At 41.4% G+C, this 27,772-nt stretch overlaps 1 protein-coding gene across 5 annotated transcripts in view; it reads left to right on the top strand.

The window, feature by feature from the left end:
* DOCK9 (dedicator of cytokinesis 9) overlaps positions 1-26,830 on the top strand; it is a 208,256-nt gene extending 181,426 nt beyond the window's left edge. For 3 of the 5 annotated variants that reach the window (XM_014531224.1, XM_014531221.1, XM_014531220.1), the window contains 8 exons: positions 7,994-8,116; positions 9,069-9,182; positions 10,695-10,841; positions 14,405-14,615; positions 19,681-19,871; positions 23,144-23,244; positions 23,380-23,518; positions 25,542-26,830. In XM_014531224.1, the coding sequence (XP_014386710.1) occupies positions 7,994-8,116; positions 9,069-9,182; positions 10,695-10,841; positions 14,405-14,615; positions 19,681-19,871; positions 23,144-23,244; positions 23,380-23,518; positions 25,542-25,664 (1,149 nt within the window). In that variant the 3' untranslated portion in view covers positions 25,665-26,830. Of the gene's footprint in view, positions 1-7,993; positions 8,117-9,068; positions 9,183-9,391; positions 9,398-9,848; positions 9,885-10,694; positions 10,842-14,404; positions 14,616-19,680; positions 19,872-23,143; positions 23,245-23,379; positions 23,519-25,541 lie in introns of all 5 variants that reach the window. The other 2 variants (XM_014531223.1, XM_014531222.1) reach the window with 1 other exon arrangement.
* The last annotated feature ends 942 nt before the right edge of the window (positions 26,831-27,772 follow it).

The raw sequence follows: 27,772 nt of genomic DNA, 5'->3' as shown, positions 1-27,772 counted from the left end.
ACAAGTTGGATTCTGTGCAGACTACAGAATTCAGAATCCTCTATGGAGTCAGAATTCCTCACAGCCCATGTGGTTTTGCGATCCCTCTTTTTTGTTGGTCGCAGTTCATGTTTCCTGACTTTGATCACAAGGGCAGACTCCCCCCAGCTACTTTTGATTAGATAAAAAGGAAGGAACATCCCATTTCTGTTTATAATTTTGTTTCACAAGTTGGATTCTGTGCAGAGTACAGAATTCAGAATCCTCTATGGTGTCAAAATTCCTCACAGCCCATGTGGTTTTGCGATCCCTCCGTCATTATGCCAGACAGGCAGGGTTCTGGAAGGAAATACTAGTAGGTGGCATGCTAGTAGGAAATTGAGAAAAGTCTAATAAAGGGACTTATTTTGAAAGTTTGGACAGGATTTAGGGAGACCAACAAGGAATATTGCAATTCCCTGAGATTAACAGCAGCTGGGTTACTATCTCTCAACCTATGGACTAAGGTTGGAGAGAAAGAGAAACTACACCAAGGGACTGCCTGATAGGACTGTGGGCTTTATTCAGGAGAGGGCACAATCCTGGCGCCCTTGCAGGGCGGGAGCCATCGAGTAGCCACCTCACCCTCACTCTCCTCCTGACCTCCAGTTTGCACCTGAGCCTTCCATTGGCCGAGTCAGCCAGGAGCTAGAGACAGGGAGCAAGCGGAGGTTCTAGTGCATCCACCTCCCAGAACACAGAGCGAGGGAGGGCAGGGCTGACCGGGACTCTAGAGGGGAGAGTGGAAATTGCAGTCCAGTTGTTAAAATTTCTTTGTAACCCTCAAAATCAGTATTCATCGAGGTGCTTGTGTGGTCATTGGGGACATGCACAGGGCGGCTAAAAATTTGAGCTTGCCTGTTTCTAGCTGAGGAGGCACAGGGTAACCTTCTGCCCTCTTGGTCTGGCTCTCGTGCTTTAAACAGGTGTCCTTTTCTACTCAGTGCCATGTTTTGCACATCTTTGTTCTTTTAGTTTGTGATTTTGCTGTTTCAAATGGCCCCCAAGTGTAGTGCTGTCTCGTGTTTCTGGGCACAGGACATCTGTGATGTACCTTATAGAGAAAATACTTGTGGACGATGAGCTTTTTTCAGGCGTGAGTACTTTTGGTTCATGAGTCCAATGTTAATGAATCAACAATATATACTACAGTAGGTGTCTTGACACAGAAACACATGTAAAACAAGGTTATGTACTGATTGGTTCTCAAAAATTTTATAGCCAGAGGCTCTTGGGAACCTAACCCTGTATTTCCCCAAGGAGGGGTGGTTCAGTCTTCACTAATTCATTGATCATGGTGCCTTTATACAGTGTCATTAGCATAAATCATGAGAATGAGAATCAACTGTATCTAGCACACTCAACTGTTGTTTCACAGAGTAGCAACTATCACCACTGGGTATAGCAAACATATGAAGTTAACCAGACAAGTCTCTGACTTATATCAACGGAACCGTTTCTATTCAGAAATAGCTGCCAGTAACCAACATAACATGTTTACGTCTGTAGGACATCTCAAGAGATAGATTCATTAACAACATACTGGATGGTTCCTCTATTTACACCTCCTCCAAGCTTGCTGATTGTCTGTAACCAATAAAGGTGTCTTACCATCCACTTTTCCTTGACCCAAAGTGCTCTTAGAACCATAAAAGTTATAATGATTCCGCAAAAACAATAGCAGTGGGAGTAGAGTGTTGACCCGTGGGGCTTGTCTAATGCTCTACCCTTGGCTCATATCTGGAGATATGTCCCTGCTTCATTGTGCAAATACTTGCTGAGGAGCTTCCTCGGCACTGAGCTAGGTGCTGGAGATACAAGGGTGAGCAAGTTGTTGTCCCTGTCCTAGCAGCTCTACTGCTTTTGATGCTTTCTTTCCCGTTGACGAGAAACACCTAAGCCACGGTTCCTTAGAATATGAATTGCAAGGTGTCTGAGTTCTTTGTGACCTGGAAATTTCTGTATTCATTCCATAAACTAGCTGTGTGCTATGTGCTGACTTTGGGATGTACAAGTGAAGTGCCTGCCTCAGAAAGTTTCACTTATTGCAGTAGTCCTCAAACATTAGTGTGCTTAGAAATTACTTGTATTCTTGTTACAAGTGTACTAGTAGATTCCCATTCTACACACACACACACACACACACACACACATTCAGCTGGGTAGGTGTGGCGCCTGGGAATCTGTATTTAACAAGCATCCCAGGTGATTTTTCTAATGCAAGGAGTTTTCAACTGTATCTTGAGAAATAATAACATAGTTGGTAATAGGGATTATGTCATAAAGTACAATATTGTCCAAGTGAAGTCACACATTCACAGTTATTCCCAAGTGGCCGATAATAGAGACAATACTAGTAACTAACTTCATAGGAAAGGTTAAGTTAAATTAATCCTAAAATGGAGCAATTGGCATTTAAATACAAACATTTTGAATAAGCTGCACATACACAGCACTAGTGTGCCGTTTCCACCGATAGGCGGTGAGTGCCCTCAGCTGCATCGCTGTGGCACACTTACAAATGGGGCTGGCTGATGGCGTCTTAAACAGCTTCCTCAATGGCTCATGAGCTCAGTGCACTGAGGTCTTTTTAAGACTAGTCATAAAATACATACTTTTCCAATACATAGAGTTTGTTGAGGGATCCCCCCCCCCAACGAATAATTACTTACAGTTCCTAGTGTATATCAACAATTTAGAAAAACAAAACTTGGCATTTAAATTTTGAACAAGGTGGTAAAACCATCAGTCTTTCTGTATGATTGCCTTTTGAAGTCATTACTATCTGACCATTGTCTGGATTAGTTCTGGTTTTCAGGTGCAGTGATTGCTAAGTATTCAAAGTCAGCTAATACATGGAATTCCTACTGATTTCTGTGCCCCATTATTTAGTTACTATGATGTCTTAGTTTTTTTGACACTTAATAATTTTGTGTTGTTGACATATGGTCTTTCTAACTTACCTGTGATCACTGGTTCTTTCTGTTCAAAGAATTGTTACTTGATTTCACCAGCCTTAAAAGTCTAGGTGTAGCATTGATGTTATCTTGAATAACGTACCTTACCAAATTTAGCTTTGATATTCAGTAACCTATACTCTACTTTTCTGAGAGAAGGACTTGCCTTTTTATAAAAGCCATCTTAGTTTGTTATCGGATAAAATCTGCATGGACTCTGCTGTGGATAGTATTCATTGTGAATTCAGACTGATAAACTATAGATTCTAGAAATGCCTCCTGAATCAGAAAAAAAGATAAAAATAATGTCCAGTAGTATATGAAAGTTGATGATGTGTTATTTCCCAGGGTTTTTTTTAAATATATTTTATTGATTTTTCACAGAGAGGAAGGGAGAGGGATAGAGTCAGAAACATCGATGAGAGAGAAACATCGATCAGCTGCCTCCTGCACACTCCCCACTGGGGATGTGCCCGCAACCAAGGCACATGCCCTTGACCGGAATCGAACCCAGGACCCTTGAGTCCACAGGCAGACGCTCTATCCACTGAGCCAAACTGGTCAGGGCATATTTCCCAAGTTTTGATGACCATCATATCATAATTACTATTGCAAAGTTATTTGCTAAGCTCAGTTCACTTTATCAAACTTTCCCATTTTCCAACCATTCTGAGCAGTTTCCCTGGTTGAAGTTCATCTTTTTGTACCAAACATGGCAGATTTTTTTCATAATGAGCTCAATTGTCTATAGTGTTCATCTGCTACTTGAATTCAGGCTTCACTGTTATTAAACTTTCCATGTGTTGTTGATTTGACTAAACAAGAGTAAAAATAATATTCAAATCTTAGTCTCCCATTTAGGAGCACTTGGCCCAGGAGATTACCCACATAAACTCTGTTTTATATATATTCGTTAAGTGACTAAATCTAGGACCATTTAAAAATATACCTGAAAGGCTGCCATACACAGATGCCTTACCTGGAGAGACAAAACATCATTTTATTTTTTTAAATATATTTTCTATTGATATCAGAGAGGAAGGGAGAGGGAGAGAGAAATAGAAACATCATTGATGAGATTCATTGATCAGCTGCCTCCTGCACGCCCCCTACTGGGGATCGAGCTCGCAACCGGGCATGTGCCCTTGACCAGAATCGAACCCAGGACCCTTCAGTCCTCAGGCCGATGCTCTATCCACTGAGCCAAACCAGCTAGGGTGACAGAACATCATTTTAAAATCAACTAACATCTATCTTACATATTACTTCATTGTTGTGGTAGTTGATGTATGTCAGTATGCATTTTCATGTCTCATAAAATTATCGACATTTAATTATTAATTTATGTTTGACATAGAAAACTTGGAGTGTGGCAATATAGCCTTTGTTTAATTAATCCTTTTCACCTCCCCAGCCTCATCTCTTGCCATTCTCTGTTTCAGCTTTTATACTCCAGCCCCTCATACTGCTTGTAAATTCCTCCCACACCTGCTGCCCTCTCCGGTGTCTTCCTTTGCGGTTCCCTCTCCCTGGAATGTCTCCCCTCTCATCCTTCTGACATCCACTCCCACCTTTCTCCTTCGCCTCACTGACTCCTGACCACTCAGTCAGTGGTCACCTTCTGCAACCTTCCTTGCCCACCCCTTTTCTCATCACTGGATGGATGCCGAACCTCTCTGCATCCCTGATTCCCTGCACATGTCTTTGTCAACACACTTGCCACCATCTTTTATAATCTCTTTATGGAGCTGTCTCCACAATAGCCTCAGCTCAGTGAGAGCAGGAAATGCTTCATTCACCTGAGGGTTGGCCTCCCCAGTACTCACCCAGAGACACACTGACTACTGTTACATAAATAAACCCCTGCAGCTCTTAATTCAGTGTCTGCCCTTCATTGATGCTATGACAGAGGATCAAACATGTTAAAAAGCAACTATTAAAACCCTTACAAATTATATTAGCAAATTGAATCTGAGAGTATACAAAAAAGAGGAATGTATCATGACCAAGTGGGATTTACCCTGGAAGCACCCCATTGGTTCAACATGGGAAAGCCAATAAATATAACTCAACATATTAACAGAATAAATAAGGAAAACCATATGACAATCTCAATAGATGCAGAAAAATCATTTGAAAAAATCAACATCCATTCATGATTAAAAAACTAGTAGAAAGGAACTTCCTTACCTGAAAAAGATGATCTACAAAAAATCTAGAGCTAATATTACACTTAGTGGTGAAAGACTGAATGCTTTCCCACTAAAATTGGGAACAAGACAGGAATAAATGTTTCCAACACTCCTTTTCAACATTGTGCTGGAGGTTCTAGCCAATGTAGTAAGGCAAGAAAAAGAAAGAATACTGTCTATTTTAACCTAAGATGCAGTTGTCTCTGTGACAGAGAAAATCCCAAAGAATTTATGGAAGAAAATACTAAAACTAATAAGTGAATTTAGCAAAATTATAAAATAAAAGATCAATATACAAAATCAATCAACCTTCTTTTTAGAGACCCTTATACCATAGTTTTACTATATCGTTAATGATTACCTTATATAGTTTTTACAAGCAAATACACTGGATGACTTTCAGTCTTATTCCAAACTTTTATTTCCTTGAAAAGAATAAATTATTAGAATTTAAAGACACTACTATTTATAAAAACATCAAAAAACATGAAACTTGGGTATAAATCTGTGTACATCTGTATGGTCAAAACAAGACACTGATGAGGGAAATCAAAGAAGATGTAAATAAATGAAGTGATGACTCAATGTTGTTAAGATGCCAATTGTTCCTAAATTGATTTCTAGATTCAAAGCAGTCCCAGTCAAACTCCGTCTGGACTTTTGGTAGAAATGGACAAACTGACTCTAACATTTAAATGGAAAGGCAAAGGAACTAGACTAGCCAAAACAATTTTGAAAAAGTTGGAAGAGTCACACCACCTGATTTCAAGCAGTGGTTCTCAACCGGGGTTGATTTTGTCCCTTTCTCCCTCCGGGGACATTTGACAAATCAGAAAACATTTTTTATTGTCACAGGTGTTTTTTGTTTTTTGTTTTTTGTTTGGGGGTGGGGGCAGGAGTTGCTCCTGCTACTGGCATCTAGTGGGTAGAGGCCAAGCATGCTGCTAAACATTCTGTAATGCACAGGAGCAAAGAGTCGTCTGGCCCAAAATGTCAGAAATGTCACTGCAGAGCTACCGTAGCAATCAAAACAGTGGGGTATTGGCACAAAGATAGACATATATCAATAGAGAAGCCAGAAATTGACCTGCACACAATGATCAATTAATTTTTAATAAGATTTAAAAGCAATGCAATGGAAAGAAGACAGTCTTTCATCAAATAGCATTGGAAAAATTAGACCTACATATGGAAAAAATATATGTTGACACATACTTTACACTGTATTCAAAAATAACTCAATGAATCATAGACTTAAATGTAAAATATAAAACTTCTGGAAGAAAACATAGGAAAAAATATAAGTGAACTTGGGTTAAATAAAGATTTCTTAAATAGATATAATACATACAGGACAATCCAGAAAGTAACAACTTGGTAAATTGAACTAATTCAAAATTAAAAACTCTTGCTCTTCAAAAGACACTGCTAAGAAAATTCAGAGACAAGCTACAGATTGGGAGAAAATTACAAATCACATGTCTGGTAAAGAATTTTATGTAAAATAGATAAAGAACTCTCAAAACCCAATAATAAGAAAGTCAACAACCCAGTGGAGAAATGAGCAAAAGGTTTGAATAGACACTTCACCAAAGCTATACAGATGGCAAATAAGCACATGAAAATTTACTCAACATCATTAGTGAAACCACACTCAAATGGGCTTAAACAGGAAAGGTCAAATAAATTGGCTCCTGTTAGGAAATTCCACAGAAAGGTTGGCAGCAATCAATCCAAGCATTTAATAATACTATTGCTTTGGGAGGTAGGGGGGGCCCTCCACTCTGTTACTAAGGGTGACAGGCCCCTGACTATTCATGAGGTGGATGTCAGCCCCAATCAAACTACATGCTGCCTCTCTTATGTCCAGTCTGGTGAGAGCACTTCTGTCCCCAAATCCCAAGCTATCCAATCATTTACCCTGATTGGCTGATTTAGGTCACATGTCCACCCATGATGGAGCAATGCCTGTGGCCAGGTAATAGATTTATGCTGATTACTTTAAACCTGAGCCACATGCCCCAACCCTGTCACGGATAGTATTAGCTTCCTCAAAAGTTTAAAAATTTTAAGGAGGCAAGGTAACTACGCAAACTTCAGCAAATAGAAATCTCCAAGGGAAGGTGGAAAGGATGCTGGTGAAGCAGGCATAATGCCTACCACACATCATCGCTGAATTGTTCTGAGATGTTTAATTTGGATTAAAGTCATGCTTAGTAATTCCCCATGTGTCAGCATTGTCATCCTTCCTCAAAAAGGAAAAAAATTTTTTCTAATTATATTTATAAAAAGAGAACTAAGAACAAAAATTGAGAGCCTATGAGAGACTATTAGTGTCAGTTTCTTCCGTGCAACTTACTACAGAGTCATACAATGTGTGACCCTTCATTTCTGCTTGCAAACATGCCTGGTATTTTTTAATGAGCCATTTACAAGCATGTATGTTAGTGTCTAAAAATATTCCATGTTTTGGCCCTGACCAGGTAGCTCCGTTGGTTAGAGCATTGTCCCAATTCACCAAGGTTTCAGGTTCAATCCCCAGTCAGGGCACATAGAAGAATCAACAAATGAATGCATAAATAAGTGGAACAACACATCGATGTTTCTTTCTCTCTCTCTCCCTCTCCTTCTCTCTCTCTTTATCTCTCTCTTTTTCTCTCCCTCTCCAAAATCAATAAATTTAATAAATAAACAAATAAATAAAAATATTTCATGTTTTGACATTTTCCTCCTAGCCATCTTAACCAGCTATGCATTCTGCAAGGACACGCTGTTTTGTTCCATAGTAACACTCCTTTCTGGCCCATGGCCGCCTTCTTTGGTCAGGATGTGCTCATGGAGCTCCTCGAGCAGTGTGCCGATGGACTCTGGAAGGCCGAACGCTACGAGCTGATCGCCGACATCTATAAACTCATCATCCCCATTTATGAGAAGCGGAGAGATTTTGAGGTATCTGAGTTATTTGTTTTTTCCCAGTGTAGAGGACAGTGAAATGACATATGCCCCCAGGTTTCCTTACATGCAAAGAGAGCAAGCAGGCCACGGTCAGAGATGAGCATGTGGTCTCTGACCCTCCACGTGGGGCTGGTGGGTCACCACCCTGAGCCATCAGGCATCCCACACCCAGACCCCACCTCTAGGCAGACCCCAAATCTCGAACAACAAGGGTTGGTAGTACTGACACTCCACTTTTGAAAGGTTCCCGGAACAGTTTTATAATCACCAGGTGCCTTTTTTTCTCAGGATGCTTAGTTGCTCTCCCTACCTGGGAAAACAGTGTCCCTTCCATGCTTCCTGGCCTGGGAGGCCGTCCAGTTTCTCTTAGCATCTCAGATGGAGTGGGGAGATCAAGCACTGAAAACGTCACCATAGGACAGTGTTGGCGAACCTTTTGAGCTCGGCGTGTCAGCATTTTGAAAAACCCTAACTTAACTCTGGTGCCGTGTCACATATAGAAATTTTTTGATATTTGCAACCATAGTAAAACAGAGATTTATATTTTTGATATTTATTTTATATATTTAAATGCCATTTGACAAAGAACAATCAACCAAAAAAATGAGTTCGCGTGTCACCTCTGACACGCGTGTCATAGGTTCGCCATCACTTTATCATCAGTGCCATAGGACTTTATCATCTCTGACATTTCGTGTTAACTTGAAAGCAGAATTTGCTTCCTGCATTGTGGAAATTTGATGGGTTCTCATATGCACACTGGTCCTTTGGGTAGGAAACATTACAATTCAAAAAGGATCACTACCAGTTGTGCAATCCAAATGTAGTCTTGATTTTTTTAAAAACTCAAGTCCAAGGATTTTTCACCCACGTGATCTCATTTGCTTTTTTAAACTGGTTGTACGCGTTGCAAGTAGAGAGAACTGGGTTTTGTTCTGCTTTCCAGAGGCTCGCCCATCTGTACGATACTCTCCACCGGGCCTACAGCAAGGTGACCGAGGTCATGCACTCGGGCCGCAGGCTCCTGGGCACCTACTTCCGAGTGGCCTTCTTCGGGCAGGTGAGCCTCTTCTCTGTTCTGTAGGCTGGCCCCAGTCCCTTTTTTATTTTTTTCTTAACTCTATAAAATTGTATTTTGTCAATTTTCTGCTCTCTATAAATGCTAATTTGATGAATTTGTCATGTTTAGTATGATTCTTCCTCAGTAGTAAACTTTCTGCTTTTCTTTTTTTTTCTTTCTTCCTGTTTTTTATTTATTACTTTCTTAAGGCAGCGGTAAGTTCTCCCTCCATAAGACTTTCTTAGTGGCATCTCTGGTACTTCATATGATTTGCAAGTTTCCTTTTCAAGTCTATATGTATATCTGTCCAGTCATCACAGACTCCAAAAACATTAACATTTTATGTCATTTACAGAAATAAATCATCTGTTTCCTCATACATTTATACTGCATGTTTTAAACAAAAATTAAGACTTTCTGGTTTCTTTTGTCTATGTGTATCTCTACCTCTTGTAATATATCATCTCCACAGTATATTTACCATTGTAATATTTCAGAAACCCCGTATAAAAGGGTTCACTTAAATTTAACTGAATGTTTAACCTCCAAGACTCTAACATGATTAAATAGTATAAATTATAATCCATTTATTTAGGTCATGTGATTTTTCTATGAGCATTATATAACCTTCAATTTATCCTGTTATTGTCTTTTATAACTTTATAGCAATACCAGTTTACAGACAGTGAAACAGATGTGGAGGTAATTACAGTAAAAGCTTAATAAGCAAATATTGTAGTGAAAGTACTGCATCTAAACTCCTAGTTTGATGTGGATGTTTTCTGTTTCATGTTAGCCTGTATATTTTTTTATATATATACTATGTTTTTGGCACCATTTTTCCTCCTCTATTTTAGATGAGAAATGTTTTGTTTTAATTTATTTCAAATATTAACCCCAATCTGGACTTCCAAATTTTCAACCTTTTTCACTTCCCATGCAATTCTAAGCCTTGTTTTATTCAGGCATGATTGGTGCTAAAATTGATGATAATAGAAACATTGGAGATATGGCACCAGATATGACTGGTGATAATGAAAATATTTTCTGATATCATGCTACAGCCCTTTAATATGTTTCTCATCAGTAAAACAAAATAGAATTTACACAAACTTTACTTAGCTTTTGCTGAACCTACCCCGGACCTAAAAGCTTCCTCGTGTGCCCTAAAGTGCTGTATGAGCCTCTCCCTGTTGATTTGTTTCTTGGGAATGTGAAACAGGCTTGAAGTCCATCATCAGACCTCACCGAGAGAACACAGTCTTGAATCCTGTCTCTCATTTCACTCAGCACTTAATGACAGCATTCTTGAACGCGTTTGCAGTTTTGTGTTTTAACTTTATCTTTGCACCCAGACTTCATATTATTATCATTTTCCTTCCTGTTTGAAAAGCCTGTTTAATTAGGATTTTATTTTAGAATATTTTATTTTTTAACCCTTATAATCCTTCCTGGGTGGTAGCTGTGGGGTTGTATTCAGTGATAGCTCTCTAATTGCGCTCTATGTCACAGGGATTCTTTGAAGATGAAGACGGGAAGGAGTATATTTACAAAGAACCCAAACTCACACCTCTATCTGAAATTTCTCAGAGACTCCTTAAACTTTACTCAGATAAATTTGGTTCTGAAAATGTCAGAATGATACAGGATTCTGGAAAGGTAGGACCATGTTTGGAAACATTTTATGGCAATATAATATTGTTTTGGTTATGCATGATGGATCATATCATATAATACTAATAATTAGACCCGATGTCCTTCCGGATGACTTTCCGGATGAAGCCGGGGCTGTGAGGGAAGCCCGTGTCCCGGGTGCCAGAGGGAAGCCGGTGCCGGCAGCTGGGGGAAGGAAGGCCTACTCTTGCACGAATTTCGTGCATTGGGCCTCTAGTATATTCATAAGTGTGTGTATAGAAAAAAACAAAGACCCAAGAAAAATTAAGAATGGTTGGCCTTGAGTGGCAAGTATATGTATTTTTTCTTTTTTTTCTTCTTAATACCTTCCTTTGCTTTCTAGAAATTCTTTATTAAGCAGATTTTTATTTTATAATTTTAAAGAGACATTCATTTACAAAATAACATCTGAAAGAATATAACTTTTTTAGTCCAGAAAGTTAGAAACTCTGTAAGAGGAGGGCCTGAGGTTCTGTTTCTCGTAGCATTTTCCCCTGCACTCCACACTGGGTTATCTAACACTCTGATTGATTGGTGGACGTAGGGACAGATGGACCAGCAGACGGACACATCAAGGAATGGACTAACTAGCTAGCACGTTTATAGGAATGAGACCTACCTTCTATCTAGAGAGGCTGTCCTCTGCCCTATCGCTCTCATGAAAACCCTTTCTGAACCTGCTTTGTTTTCCCGGTACATTTATGTGTCCCCCTGGTTCGGGATGTCTCCAGGAAGTGGGCTGTCCCTTTGCTTCCTAAAACTCAGGCCAGGGTAGAGCTCCTGTTCTTGGCATTACAAATGCTTCCCCTGCTCAGTTTGCAGCAATGACAAGCTCTCCCTCTTCCTAAGCCAGTTAGGAGGCTCCCTAGTGCAGTTTCTGTCCTGAGCCCCAGTGTCTGGAATCTTGGGGCCCTTCGTTTTCTCCAGAAAATAATCTTCCAGTCTCCTGCCCAGTGCTAGGGAGGGGAAAAGAAAAGGGGGAGGGGGGCGCGATTCTGGATACTAGATGCAAGAGACAGGCACAAGCTGACATCCGAGTTTGCCTGCAGCCTTTCACCTACTCGCCCTGTGTTCTACTCTGTACCTCACTCCTGTTTTCCGCTGACACTGGTGACCCCACTTAGACTTTTTCCAGACCAGTTTCTCTAAGGAGCATTTTCCTCTTGTGGGGCAAGGACTAGGGAAGGAACCTGGGGTTCCTCCACTCCAAATAGACTTGGGCCACCCGCCCTGGTTTCTGCCCCACCCCTCTCTTGGTCACCCCAATCCTAGTGCTGGTGCTCTACAATATCAGTCCGTTCAGGCTGCTGTAGCAAACCCCATAGACTGGGTGGCTTATACCTGACGGAGATTTATTTCTCACAGTTCTGGGGGCTGGGAAATCCAAGGTCAGGGTGCCAGGAGATTCATTATCTGGTGATGTCCTTAAGGGTGGGAGGGGTGAGGGAGCTCTGTGGGGTCTCTTTTATAAGGGGCACTAGTCCCATCATAAGTGTTCTACCCTCATGACCTAATCACCTCCATCCCACTAATGTCACCACATTGGAAGTTAGGCTTTCAGCCTGTGAATTCTGGGGGACACAGACATACAGTCTATAGCAGCAAGCTTCTCAGGGGTGCTCTGAGTCACCTGTTACCCTTCTCTGTCGGAACTTGGATTAGAACTTCTTTGCTCTGCTGAATCAGATAGCACACCTCTGCTCACCTACCTTCCAGAAATTGTAAACCCTCCAATTCACTGCTGTCTGCCATCCTCTTTTCTTGGTCCTCTCCTGTTAATTCTGTTCTGTCATTTTAACAGATTGCACAAAGTAAAAGGGATAAACACATGTTGTTGGTCCACTTTTAACCAGGAACCTCAATACAACCGTATTAAGGCCTACTTTCTTCCTAGACCAAATTACTCAGGTCCAATTTGCCTTTCTTTCTGGAACTGAAACCTTTGTCTGGGTCAAGTTGCGACTTGAACATTATAGCCTTCTCTCAAGGTTCTCAGGCATTCTTCCCCTTTTCACATGTAGTCCCTGATGTAGCAGCTGAGAGACTTTCTAGATCTTCTCTTCTCCTACACACCAGGCCTCCGTTCCTTCTGCAGGAACTTATGTGCAACTTTGAAAATGCAGACTAGGGAAACACCACTAAAACAATGGTCAGGAATGTTTATTTCCACTGCTTTAACTGGTTTCTGCTAAAGGAAGTTAAGTTTAATAGGTTTGAATGCAATTAGTATAGTGATTGGCCAGACGGCCTTTTCTAAAATAGAAGTAACTCACAACTATGTATTTTCTTAACTTCCAAAGGTTAAGGCGCTTTCACATCTGGTTTTCGTTTCTCTTCACAAACATCCCTAGGAGAACAGTGGTGCATGATAATTTGAGACCAGTAAAACTATCTTGGCCATATTCGTTTGCCTGCCCTGCTTCCAGTATAGTCTCCAGGTTCTATGCCTTTCTTTCATGTCCCCTTTTATTTTTCTAAGAAGCTTGGATACAATTGATGTGTGCAAAATTGATTTGACTCCCTAATAAATTAACTGTTGATTGTCTATGGAAAATGCCCATGTTTAATTTTGTAGCATATCCCAGAAGTTGGAGCACCACTAATTCCAGAAATGTTGTGAAAGTAGTTATGTGCTGAGTTGACCAGGAACTAAACTTATGGTTAGATTAGTTTTAGATTAATCTGTGCCTGTATTAAATTAATTCACCTACATCTGTTTGCATCTAATCTACCTCCAGATTAATTATAATTTCAGGAACTAGGTTTTATTTTTTTTTAATTTTTATTTATTGACTTTACAAAGAGAGAGAGGAAGACAAAGAGAAAGAGGATAGAGAGGGAAACATCGATTTGTTGTTCCACTTATTTATGTATTCATTGGTTGATTCTCATATGTGCCCTGACCTGGGATCAAACCCACAACCTTGTCATATTGGGACAACACTCTAATCAACTGAGCCACCCAGACAAGGCAGTTGGAGACCTAGGTTTTAAATATTTTTAGTAAAATAAACATTTAATGTCATGAAAAAAAATAGTGGGAAATTAAAATTCTAGGTTAAACAAGACTAAAGAGACATAACATTAAATATAAAATGTGATTGTTGATTAGTTTCTGGTTCAAACACAAATAGCTATAAATAACATTCTGGGGACATTTGAGACATTTTGATACAGACTGGGTATTGGGTGACATTAGGGAATTAGTGTTAATTTTGTTGGATATGATAATGTATATTGGTTAGGAAGAGAATGTCCTCATGTTTAGGAGATGTTGGCTGAAGTATCATGATGTATACCACTTACTTTGAAATGGCTTAGCTAAAAAAAAGTCTTTATGTATGTGTGTATGTGTGTGTATATTTAAAACAAATACAGCAAAGTATTAGCAATTGCTCTAACTGGTGGGTATGTGGGTATTCTTTGTACTATTTTTTTCCAACTTTTCTGAATTTTTCCAAAACTTTTACTAATAAAAAGTGGGAAAATACAACATAGGCATGCTTTGACAACTAGCACCAATATTCCATTTCATTATTCATTTAAAGGTCAACCCTAAGGATCTGGATTCCAAGTATGCATATATCCAGGTGACTCACGTCACCCCGTTCTTTGATGAAAAAGAATTGCAAGAAAGGAAAACGGAGTTTGAAAGATCTCATAACATTCGCCGCTTCATGTTTGAGATGCCCTTCACTCAGGCTGGGAAGAGGCAGGGTGGGGTCGAGGAGCAGTGCAAACGGCGCACCATATTGACAGGTATGGCTCATGGCATTTTTCTAGTTACATGATTCTACTCTCTTCTTCTCCCAGACCACAAGTTTATATCCAATGTCAGGTCACTTCCCTTCTTAGAATCTGATGAAAACAGTGGGCCCCTCCCTCCTCAGTATGCTTTTGCACACCACTTAGGAGATTTACAGACTCCTTCTGAAACCCACCTGGACCCCTCTTGGGCCCATGGCACCCAGGTCAAGAACCCCTGCACTCAATACCGTTTCTTCCTCATGGGAAGAGACCCCGTGATCTCGGTCGCACAGGTCCCAGCCTGAACCTGCTCAGAGATTTATCGCTGAGTGAATAAATGGGACTTGAGGCTGCATCCCTCCCACCTGGCCTCTGAGAGTCGTTGGTCAGCTTCCGCTTGAGCAGCTCCAGTTCCAGCGACCTCGCTGCAGTCAGAGGCCGCCTGTTCAGCTGTTGCCGAGTTTTAATTAATCCTTTGGTGCTGTTTACCACCCATAACCCATTCTCAGAAATGTGTTTTGCACTATTTCCAAGTTCCCAACAAGCGTAGAATCATATTAGGAGTGATTTTTACCTTCTTTGAGGGAGCTTGACTCATCCCTTCTTAGGTTAGGGTCAGCAACATGACTGCAGTAACCTAAAGTAAAACACTTTCTTGACTTTTAAAAAAAATCAGTGGGGAGGCCCTTTCAGAAGGCCAGGTGTGTCTGTGTCCACTGCCTGGGCACGTTTTCCAAAGGGTGGCCATAGTTCAACTGAGCCAGGAAGCACCCACTTTTTTTGTGTAGAGTCAGTGTTGCCCAGTGCCCCACCTGGGCGAGCTCGTGCACATTACAGTAATAATGGAAGAGCACTGTACGGTGCTGCATCGCGGGTGAGGCTCCGCCCCCACCACTGGAGTGTACACGTTCAGTGGGTGAATTCTGTGGGATGTGATTGATATCTCAGTAAAGCCGTTAAAGAAAGAATACAGCTCATACAAAACTGCTCAGAACAGCATATTGCAGAGAATTTTTCACTCTTTCTACAAGGGACCTGGGATAAAAGTTTAAAAAAAATTTTTTTTAATCTGCTTTCTTAAAGAAAGGATTTCTACCCCTGCTCTTAGAATAATAACAACATGTAAAGCACAAACAATATTGTCTCTTCCCATAGGTCATGAATTGTTTTTCTAAGGGACACAGTAGCACATGCTTCTTAATAAACAAGATAACTACATTTCCAAACGGAGTCATTTTATGGGAATTATCAACTTAGGTTGTTTGTCACTGTAGTTGTGATGACCTTAAACCAGTGCTTATCAAAGGTTGTTCCTGGGTCTGCAGCATCAGCATCGCCTGGGAACTTGTTAGAAATGCAAATCCTCGTGCCCCACCCAGACCTATGACTCAGACACTGTGGGGGTGGGGCCCAGCGAGTTGTGGTTAACAAGCCCTTCAGTTGATTCTGATGCCACTCAAGTTTGAGAACTGCTGCTTTAAATAAACCTCATTCCCTGATGAGTCAGGGTCAGGATTTTTATTATGATTATTCCGCTCAGGTGGCATTCTGATTCATAAAGTTATTACCAGGTGTTTTCCTTGGGCAGATTTCCTCGAGGGTTACCACTTGGTCACAGAGGTATTTTAGATTAGATAAACAAAGGGAGCAAAGCTCTGTACCTGCGGGACAGAGGGGACCAAGAGTAACTCCACTGCAGGAGAGGCAGAGTACACACGTGTGCTGCTGGCTCGGGAAATAACCACCTTACACAGCTGGAGGCTGAAAAGTGTGGGCAGTGCAAAGCCTGAGTCCTGCAGACCGGGTCACATCCTCGTTGTGTGACCTTGGGCAGGTCACTTAACCTCTCTGTGCCTTGGTTTCTTCCTCTGTGAAAGGAGAGTTATCCTTTCCATCTCATATTAAACATTTTGTATACCATGCCCAGGAGGGGAAAGAATGTACTTCATTTTGCTAAATCTCACCTTGCCTCTGAGGTTGATGATGACCAAAAGGGGATTGTAAATAAAGCACAAAAACAAGAGTGCACTTTTTGCCATGAAAAGTCTTAAGAATATTGAAAAGATAGTTACTGGGCAGTGTAAAGATTTAGAGATTTAGTAGCATAAAAATGCTACTAAAGCCCTAGCCGGTTTGGCTCAGTGGATAGAGTGTCAGCCTGCGGACTGAAGGGTCCCAGGTTTGATTCCAGTCAAGGGCACATGCCCAGGTTTGATCCCCAGTAGGGGGTGTGCAAGAGGCCGCTTATCAATGATTCTCTCTCATCATTGATGTTTCTCTCTCTCTCCTTCTCCCTTCCTCTCTGAAATCAATAAAAAATATTTTTTAAAACGATGAAAATGCTACTAAAACATGTAAATTCTATACAACCTTTAGTTAAAGAATATCCTGAAAGACTTTGAACTTGAGAGTTTTCCCTCATGTTATTAATCTCTTAGGTTCTTCTGTCATTGCATTGCTTCAAACCTGACCTTTAGCCTTCCAAGATACGGGGGAGCCCTAGGCCTCCCTGCCCTCTGAAGCCAGCAAACACTCACTTTTCAGGATAGTTCAGTCAACTGCAATTTGTGATCATTCAAAAAAAACCTAGTGATCACCTTCCTGGCTCCTCTGGTGTGCATTTCTGAGCCTCCCTCCCAGCATGATCCCCTTTGTTTCTTTTTTCCTAGAACTTCCTAACAAATATAGAATTATATTAGGAATGATTTTTACCCAATCACTGGAGTTTCCTTCCAATCACTATTCCATAGTTTCCCAAATCATGCTTAGATTCTCACTCAGGTTGGAATCTTCTATTCAGTCTAAGCAGACGGACAGTCACTTCTCAGCTGTCTCTTCCTCACCCTCCTTCTTAAAGAGCTGCAGATCACTAGAGATGGCTCGCTGAGTCTGTCACTTAATTTTCCACCTTCCGAGCCACTTTGCGCTTTCACTTAGCCATTTTGGCAGCAATACAGTCATTAACCCATCAAAACTGATTGCGTACAGGTGGTGTTCCAAGTCGGCATGCTAACAAAACAAAGCTCCGGCTGTGCAGATGAGATGCTAGCAGGAGACAAATGATAAACAGAAAGCAATGCATGAATGTACCCATGTTGGAAGGTGGTATGTGTTCCGGACAAAAGGAAAAGGAGATTGGGAATGTGGGGCTGAGGGGGTGGACTGTGGTTTATGTAGGGTGATGGGGTAGACCTCACTGAGGAGGTGACGTCTGAGTCCAGATGAAGGAGGTGAGGGAGTGGGCCCTGCAAACATGTAGAGGGAGAAGGAACTGTCTGGGCAAAGGCCAAGGGCAGGTGTCTTCATGCCCTGCACATTCAGGGGACGGCCAGCAGGGGGGTGTGATGGAGCTGAGGAAGTGGGGGGGGGAGGTCCCAGATCACATGGAACTGGTAGGCTCCTGCACAGACTGAGTTTTCTGTATCATTATACATGTGGGCAAAAGTAGGTTTATGGTTCATACGGAAAAATAAGGCAATAATTAATAAATAATAATACGAGAATAAACTGTGTTTCGCATACTCACAACTGTAAGCCTACGTTTGCCCCACACTATACCTCTTCTTCACCTCTTTAAGTCTCCAGTTACCATTGCAAGAAGCAGTGACTCAGGACTCTGGTGCTACGCGAAATTAGTATAATCCATGGACATATACACATCCTCGGAGCTGGCTTTTCTCTCGGAAATGGTGGTGCCACCACACCGGAGCCCTCAGCACTGTGACAAAACAACGGCCTGTGTTTTAGCATGGCCGTGGCTGCATAAACGTTTCCACGCGTGCTTCTTCCTTACCAATGAGAAAGCTGTAGTTCCCCACACACCTGTCAGTCTGCCCCATCCAGGTGCACCTCTGCTCCCAGGATCGTTTCCCGTGTCCTTGGCCGGCAAGCAGCAGTGCCCAGGTCAGGTCACCTTCTCAGAGGAGCCTTTGGTTCTAATCGGATTTACCCATCCCAGTGCTGAGACTTAGAAACTGCCCGCAAGGAACACAGAAGAAACAGGAGACACAGACTCTTGGACTAAGGTTGATAGAACATGTAGAGACTAGAACAGGCCTGTGTGTGACAAAGGAGGTTGGTCAGGTTGAACACCTTCTCCAGCCTTCTCCAGACGTGGCCCATGGGAACTCCGTGTCGCTGGCCTGTTTTCTCATCTTGTGACCAGTCCTTTCTGAGTAATTCCCCACCCCCCAGCCACATAATAAATAATAATGAATCCAAACTCACACTCTCCTTGCCTTATTTTTGCTTACTAAAAAATAAGAAAGCATATACCTAAAGACCTATTAGTACATCTATGTTAAATGAGAATAGTACAGGTATTTATATACCATATAAAGCAGTAAAGTAGAAACATGAAACAACCCAAAGTAGATCCAGCTGTTTCTCTGCTCATTTTTAAACTTAACTCTTTGGTGTCTTATTATGATAAATGAAAACAATATTAATTTTTTTGGTTTAAAAAGGTATAAAAATAGTAAATATTTTTACTTATTTTTTTTCAGAATAACTCTATTATTGCTACTTCAACAGTTTTTGCCATTCTGGTTCCTAAAATATTTTGCTTGGAAATATATCTTCACTTCTTGTTTTTCATTAATTTTTCTGATTTATGCAGACTTCAAAGTTGTTCTGTGGATAAAAACGAATTTTCTTATATTTTTTCTGGACTTAAGCTGTATGTGATATCTTTAAACTACTTAGTCTTTTTTTATAGTTCCAAAGCCACCTTATATCTGCTAGTTCACTCAGATCTCTCAACTTCCAAGGAAGGCAAGGCAGTCATGGATGAGAAAATTGAGGAGGGAACAATAAAGCGATTTCTTCAAAGATACACTTCTCACAGTAAACGTTAACAAACACCCAACTCCCGTTGCTTTATATGATACAACCTGTCATCAGACATCCACAGTGATACAGAAGGACAGTACGCATTCTGGTTCCATGAAGTACTGACGTATGACTTTGGCAGGCTTTCGTTCCTTCTCTGTAAAATGGGGATAATAATGACATCTCCCTCGATAGCAGTAAAGATCATGCAGACGGTGGGGTAATTCTGGGACCCGTTCCTCCGCAGCGATACACTGCTTCCCTTACGTGAAGAAGCGGATCCCCGTCATGTACCAGCACCACACCGACCTGAACCCCATCGAAGTGGCCATTGACGAGATGAGTAAGAAGGTGGCCGAGCTTCGGCAGCTGTGCTCCGCGGCCGACGTGGACATGATCAAACTCCAGCTGAAGCTCCAGGGCAGCGTGAGTGTTCAGGTGAGCCAGGCGCCGGGCAAAGCAAACCACAGGGCAACCAAGGGGAAGGCTCCTTACTGAAGACCTTGGGAATAGTTCAGGTCATTCGCACCAGCAAGGTCTAGTGTAGATCTCTGGCTTTACCGGGTGATTCCCGTTACCTGCCCCCCGTGTCTGTGCAGTTTCTCCTAATACCGGTAACCAGAGGGTCCCCCACCCTACCCCTCACTCTCCACTCTCCCCCATCTGCCAGAGTATCATTCTCACTAAACTGTCTGCCGGGGGCAGGAGACAGCTCTACCACACTAATCTGGGATTTTGTTTGTTTGTAATTTGGGGGATTCTGGGTGCCTAATTGGAACCATTAAGACTCTTCTAAATATAAAGAATAGCTCCAGGTTTTCTTATAAAACTATTGTTGTCTGCTTTCTATAAAATTTGTTATCTGAAAAAGTACCTTAAGTTTACTCTCTTAATGGTATTTTTTGATTAATATAAAAAATCTTGATTTTAATGTAGCCCAATAGATTCATTTATTCTTTACTGGTAGCCTTTATCTATGTCCACTTGAAGAAATCTGTTTTTAAAAGAACATCTTTGAAACATATTTATATTTTCCTTCTTTGCTTAACCTTCCTATATAGACCTGCAGTCCATCTAGATTTTTGTATGTGGTAGCAGATAGGGGTCAAAACACATTTTTTTCCATATAGCTATCCAAGTGGTGTGCACCATTTATCAAAAAGGTCACCCTTGATTTAGGGGATGATTATACAAATATGTTCAGTGTATGAAAATTCATCAAGCTATACACTTACATTATGTATACTTTTCTCTGTGTATATTACACTTCAAAAATACATTTTTAAAAGGTTTCTTACATAGTTTCCTATGAAATTGGTAAATGCTAAATCACCTCCTTCCAGTGAGCAGTATGCCTGTTACTTCACTGATATTTTTAAGTGTATGTAAGTAATTCAAACACATGTTTTATGTGTGTGTGTTTATATGTATCTCTAATATTTTTTCTCTTTCAAGAAGGGTGTTTATGAAAGTTACATGTAGATTGTAATATATAGATTTTGGAGTTTCCTTGGTTCATTTTCTGAAATCAGTTTTTGTCAGCTTTTTATGAGATTCATGTTGAGTTGCTGCCTAACATTTTTCTAAATGTCATTCACCACGAAAGTATTTATAGATGTTTTCAACCTCTTTTCTTATGGCCCAAAAGACTTATGCGCCAAAAATAAGTTATCAAGTGAATATGATAATCATTCCAGCAACGTGAGTGATTACATAACGGGGCCAGAGGCCACAGTTTCTGCAGCTAGCAACAAAACCACTCAGCAGCGTCACCCAGGAGCCTCCAGCCTCTATCGAAAGGCCAGCAGAAGGGTGTGGGCGCCAGTAAAAGGTGGGGCTGGACTGGTTGAGCTTTCTAAAGGACAAAATGTGCCCTGCCATTCGACTGTGACCTTAGAGTTTTACAGATGCTCGATCATCTTAAAAAGCAAAGAATTGCATGATGAAGTAAGATTAACTTCATACATGTGTACCCACCAACGTTAACGCAGCGTTAGAGTCGGAGGAAATGCGCTGTATCAATTTATCTGTGCGTTTCTGTCATTCTTTCACCGAGAGCCTCACGGGGGCTGCTGTTGTGCAGGACAGAGCCATCAGGCTGGCTCCATGGCGCTGCACTCCAAGACCTTGTTACATTAGACCTTAGGACGTTTCATCAACTTTCCCCTTTGCATTTTCTTAAAACTGAATGAGTCATCCCTCAGTATCTTTGGGGGATTGGTTCCGGGAACCCACAGGATACCAGAATCCATGGATGCTCAAGTCCCTTACCTAAAATGGGGTAGTATTTTCATATAACCTACATACATCCTCCTGTATACTCTAAATCATCTCCAGATTACTTATAATACCCAATACTATGTAAATTGTTCTACTGTATTATTTAAGATATAACGGCAAGAAAAAAGTCTGTGCATGTTCAGAACAGTAACAACCATCTTAGGCCTAACTACATAGTACGTATCAGCAACAACGTAACGTCTTGTTTAATCCTCACCCAAGGATATGTTGAGAGAGAGAGAAAGAGAGAGAGAAGCATTGATGTGAGAGAAAAACATCAGTTGTCTTACATACGCATCCAGATGGGGGATCAAACCCACAATCTTTTAATGCATGGGACAGTGCTCCAACCAAACTGTAATTTATTTAAGAATATTTTTGATTCATGGGTAGTTGAGTTTGCAGATGCAGAACTATCGGACACAGAAAGCCAACTGTATCATTTTGGATAATCAGTCATTTTGGTCATCTTCACACACACACACACACACACACACACACACACACACACACACAGTGTGATGACATAGTCATCACAGAAGGTTAGCTAGCGGATCCTGTCTCAGAGTGCTCCCCACCTCTGGAGTGAATTCCCACACTGCAGATCTGCTGCCGTTGCCGTGTAAGTCCTGAACACCATGGGTCAGAACCACAGCCCATTCTTTCACCAACAGCAACAAAAAAGATAGATGGCCCTCCCTACTTAATTACCCCCCCCCCAAGCCCACCAGATCTTCCAGGAGAAATTATGCAGGAATCACGTGGTAAAGTCCTTTCCCAAGCTGTCTCGGTTGCCTGGGACTTTTCCCTTCCCATCCAGTGTGTCTAACTTTCTTTTTATCTACATTCCCACGCTGACCTTCCCAACCGAGAACTCTTCTTGGCTAATTGAGATATGCAGGGTTCTGGTTCACATACCCTGTTGCTAAATGCCCCTAGTGTTCGGCACTTGTCGCACACCTCCGATGGTTACTCCATTCAAGGATAGCAAATCAGTTTGTCCATGGCTGTCTATACAATTCAGTGAGGTGAACAGTTGGTTTTTAAACAATTGGCATACATCCTTTTTTTTTCTTTTCAGTTTTTCACTGAACTAATCAGGTTGAGTATAGTGTAGCCAATTATCAATAGGAAGACTTGGGCTCTGATCTCAGGTGTTTTGCTTATTGGATGTTCAACCTTGAATAGGCCCTTATGTTTTCCAAGCTTTGGTTCTTCCTACATAGAATGAACCATCAGCAGCAGTGCCCTGAGGATGCTGAGATGGTAAAATTAAATGACATGTAGCTTTCTTCATGGTTTCCTCTTTTGGGTTGTAAGTTCCTGGAGGGTAGGGGTCATGATTACAGGCATCATTTTTAGCGCATACCGACTGAAATTAAAGGTCATTTTCTTTATAACATAATTTTAAAACTTTGTTCTTTATTTAGGTCAATGCTGGTCCACTGGCATATGCCCGAGCTTTCTTAGATGACACAAACACAAAGAGATATCCGGACAATAAAGTGAAGTTGCTTAAAGAAGTTTTCAGGTAAAGCACACACTAGAAGTGTCTTTTTCTCTTCAAGTATGAACAGCTTCAGAGCTCAATCAAGGAAGAGTCACTGCCACTTGGACTCATTCTTTGTCCTCAACATCCTTTTTTTCCTCTCCTTTACCACTTCAGGCAATTTGTGGAAGCTTGCGGTCAAGCCTTAGTGGTAAATGAACGTCTGATTAAGGAAGACCAGTTAGAGTATCAGGAAGAAATGAAGGCCAACTACAGGGAAATGGCAAAAGAGCTTTCTGAAATCATGCATGAGCAGGTAAGTGCCACCTGGAGTTCTCATGTTTGGGAAGCAGGTGTTAGTTGGGGTCTTCAGTACACCCTGTGATGGCCTACCCCTTCTGACAACCTTCCAGGATTTGGAGAATAATGTACCACTCTACTCTGCTGCCACTGTCTAACCACAGTTTATTGAGGAATAGCTCGAGGAACAGATTGCCTACCTATTAGTACTTAATGTGACCAGAGGAGAGCAGCTCCTACCTCCTCTTCCACACTCTTGGGGGTGGCCCCTCCCCACCCCAATCTAGCATAAAACAACAGTAACAACAACAAAACAAAACAAAACAAAAAACCTCTCACATAAAGAAGAAATACCCATACTGTTAGTAGAATTTTCTTTATTCACCCAGTCCTTTGAAAGAACAGGGTTTACCCGTTAGTTTAAGGAATTACCTGTTGTATTAAATGTCTTTTGCCATTTACAAAAATAGGGTTGTTCAGTTTTTAACTATTTAAAGCTGACTTGGGTGCCCCAGTAGATTACCCCTGGCTGTTTCTATATTCCCTGTCATTATGGGATCTTTTCTGATTGTACTGCTATCATTGCCTTCCTGTATGAATTCCTTTCAGGAGAATTGTGGATGTGGGCCCAGTAGTCATCAGAGAGGACAGTTGCCCAGGGAACCCAGTAAATATCAAAGAGCAGCTTCCACATAATTGCAGAGAGGTCCGCTCTCCATCAACCATAGTGACTTCTTCCGAGTCGCAGAGCCATCTTTATAGGTAGTGCTAGCACCTTGCTAACACAGAACTGCTTCTGTCTCTTCCCCGCATTGTTGCCTCAGTCTTGCAAAATCAAAGCCAGGACCATTTGTGTCAGTTAACATGTCATGTGATGATTTACTTAGGAAATTTCTGTTGTAGAAAGCAAATGTCTGAGCTTTAACTTGCTTACTTTATTTTTTTTTTCCTTCATGCTCACACATCAGATGGGATGGTAATGTCATTTTTTTAAATTTTATTTTTCTAAAACTTGATTTACTGACTCACATAAAGTTATTCCTGAGTTTGGGCAACTGCAGATGTTGGCATAAGGACAAATGCATGTGCAAAAGAAGGCAACCCTCTTCTGGGCACTTGGAAAAGTAGGAAATGATTAAAGAAATAAGTGTGTGAATAATTAACCAGAATGTGAGGGCCTCAGGAGCACAAATGTTTGGAGAACACTCAGGGTCTTTTCCATGGGCCTCCAGATTCCTGTAGAATGGAGAGCTTGATCAGTGGGTGCCAGCATTTGGCACTAGAAAAGATGAAAGTAGGAAAAAAATTATGGGCTGAAAATATTAAAATAAACTCCCAGATTGTATGTATGGACATTTGATGCAGTGCTGTGCTCTAAACTTGAACTTCCCATTATCTCAACAACTATGAAGATTAAACTCCTTTGAACACTTAAAGAAAAAGGTTCATAACCTGGTGTAGACGTGCTTTTGGCTTGTCCGGGGGAGCCTCTGAGTGTGTATGTTCTTCTCAGTTCCTGCCTAGCAGTCGGTCACTTCCCGCCCTCAGGGTCCTCCCCTGCATTACTGAACGCAAAAAGAGACGAGCTCAGGGTCACAGGGGCAGCCCCTATCTGCGGGACCCCGAGAAAAGGAGCCAGTAGAGAAACACAGATGCTCCAGATTCATCTTAAAAGACTTTTCCGGGGGACAAGGCTAGGTCGTGTCCCCATCAAGTATGTGTAAGATAAACTTCAAGCCACCTTATCATCTGGTGAGTCTAGAAGGCTCTCCATTTATTCACTTGTAAAGGAGACAAAAACATGTTTGTTCTGGACTTTCTCCTTATCATCCTGATCTGAAAAACATCATTCACTAGATGAGCCGACACAATCCTTCTGAAAACTGCCCAAACCAAACTATCTATCTAAGCAGACCATCAGTCACAGGAACACTTACCACTGCATGAGATAAGTCCTGTGGGTTCCATGAAACGCACCATTTTGGAAAATGCTGTTCAGGGCATTGCACTTGGGTAATGTTGTGTTTCTGTGCCTCAAGATCTGCTCCCTGGAGGAGAAGGCGAGCGTTTTACCGAATTCCCTTCACATCTTCAATGCCATCAGTGGGACTCCAACAAGCACAATGGTTCACGGGATGACCAGCTCGTCCTCAGTTCTGTGATCCGCCTCATGGACCGCGTGTGGGGACCGGCTTTGTCATTTGCAAACTCAGGATGATTTCCAAAGCTAACCACTGGGCTCGTGCAGGACACGGGGAGACCGAGCACAAGGAGAAACCAGGGGAACGGGAGAGGGAGGAAACAGGACTGTTCTTTCATAGCAGATTTTCTAGAGGAGTCAGGAAGGGGCACATATTTTTTTTAAGTCTCTCTGGCAATATTCCAAGTTTTCATGATGTCTTAACAGAGGCGTGTGGTGGGCCCGCATACACTGAAGCTAGATTTTATTCTTCCTTACAAAGTAGTATTAAGATAAATGGCCTAGAGAAAACGAGTGTTCTGGAATGAACATAGCAGGGACATAGCACTGAGATTGAGGCTGGGGTAGCCCTTTGCCTCTAGGCTAAGCTGGGAAATCTTGAAAATATTTTTTCCTGTGGCACATTCAGGTTGAATACAAGAACTATTTTTGTGACTAGTTTTTGATGACTTGAGGGATCTGACCGCTGTAATTTTTGTACCAGTGAACCAGGAGGTTTAGTGCTTTTATACTTACTTGCGTCTAAAAAAAAAAACAGAAACGCTTAAGAAACTATGTGAGCTTCAAACTAGTCAAGCAGTTTAGAACCAAAGGCCTCTATTAATAAACACAACTATGCTAAAAAAGTTTAAAGTACTGCAGTGTATTGTCATGTACATAAAGTTTGTTAATACAGTCTCGGCGTTCTGTACATACGTGTGTTACGTTTCTACATTTTTAATACTCCTCACATGAGCTTCTGCATTAAATTTAATTGTGACAGATTTGTGCTGTTCTTAGTATATGCAAAACACTTGACTTTACTGTTTTATTCTTGTACATAAAAAAGTGCAATATGGAGATGTACACAGTCTTTGCTATGTTAGGTTTTTAAACTGTTTTTGAGAAGTTCATCCTTTTGCCAAAGTGGTGGAGTATGTCATTGGTAAATCATAAACCCTGTGGTGAACAATGGTGTGGTTTAAAGCTTTCACCATGTTATATTTTCTTTTGAGACATTAATTTAGTAATTTTATATTGGGGAAAATAAAGGTTTTTAATTTTATTTAACTGGAATCTCTGCCCTGCTGTAATTAAACATTCTGTACCACATCTGTATTAAAAATATGCTGATTTTCTGGTAGTGAATATTGGGTATTTATTGTTTAACAGTCCTGGGAGGGACAGGATATTGAAATACTCAGGAGTGAAAAAACGTGGTATATGAACTTTGTTTTAAAATACCTGAGGGGGGAAAAAAAGAGGGTAAGTCCATGAAACAAGATTGACAAATGTTGGTAATTCTTGAGGCAGAGGTTGGGTATACGGGAAATCTTTATACCGGTTTCTCTGCCTTTGTGTAAGTTTCCGAAATACAGATGTCAAGAGGCAGGTAGGTGTGAGGAACAGACCTCCCGGAGAATTTGGATAAATGCTTTGTCGCACCGTGGTCTGGCTCTGTCGTTCCCCACGTGTACATAGACACCGTATTACCTCTGGCTTTTCCCCTTCAACTGTATCCAGGCTTCACCTGTGTCATCACCCTTGCTGCTTCAAGATGAATACTCTGGGACAAGGCGGTCCTTTGCCCCGGCCGTGCTTCGGTGGCCACATGTGCTCACACTCCCTGTGCCCTATGTTATCACAAACACTGAACCCAAGTCAACTGATGGCTCAGATTGCAGGGGCCAGGCCTGCCTCTCGTGTGCCCGGTGACCTAGCAGGTGAGTCAGCTCCCTGTCACTCGGCCCCATGTGGCTCCAGTGGTGGAGGAAGAGGATTCTTCCCACAAGAAGTGAAACGGCTGGCTTTCCTACTTGAAGGGTTTTAAAGGCTGTCCTTGTACATAACCAGTTGAGGAAATGTGATGGTGTGTACATCTCGAGCACCCAGATGCCCAGGATCCTTTGATGTCTTTGAAATGTTCTCTCTCCGTGGTGAGGCTATATTTCACAGATGGAGACAGGTCATGAAGAGAAGGTGAAGTATTATAGGAACTCACCAGAGGCTACAGCCCCTTCATTAGTGGATCGAGATCTAGGGCCTAAAAATTTTTCTATATTCATTTGCCCTGAGGGTCTGACATCCCCA

Source organism: Myotis brandtii, unplaced genomic scaffold (assembly GCF_000412655.1).
Source record: "Myotis brandtii unplaced genomic scaffold, ASM41265v1 scaffold796, whole genome shotgun sequence".
Taxonomy (NCBI): Eukaryota; Metazoa; Chordata; class Mammalia; order Chiroptera; family Vespertilionidae; genus Myotis; species Myotis brandtii.
Note: the sequence above shows the minus strand (reverse complement) of the source record. Positions and strands in the feature narration are given on the sequence as shown.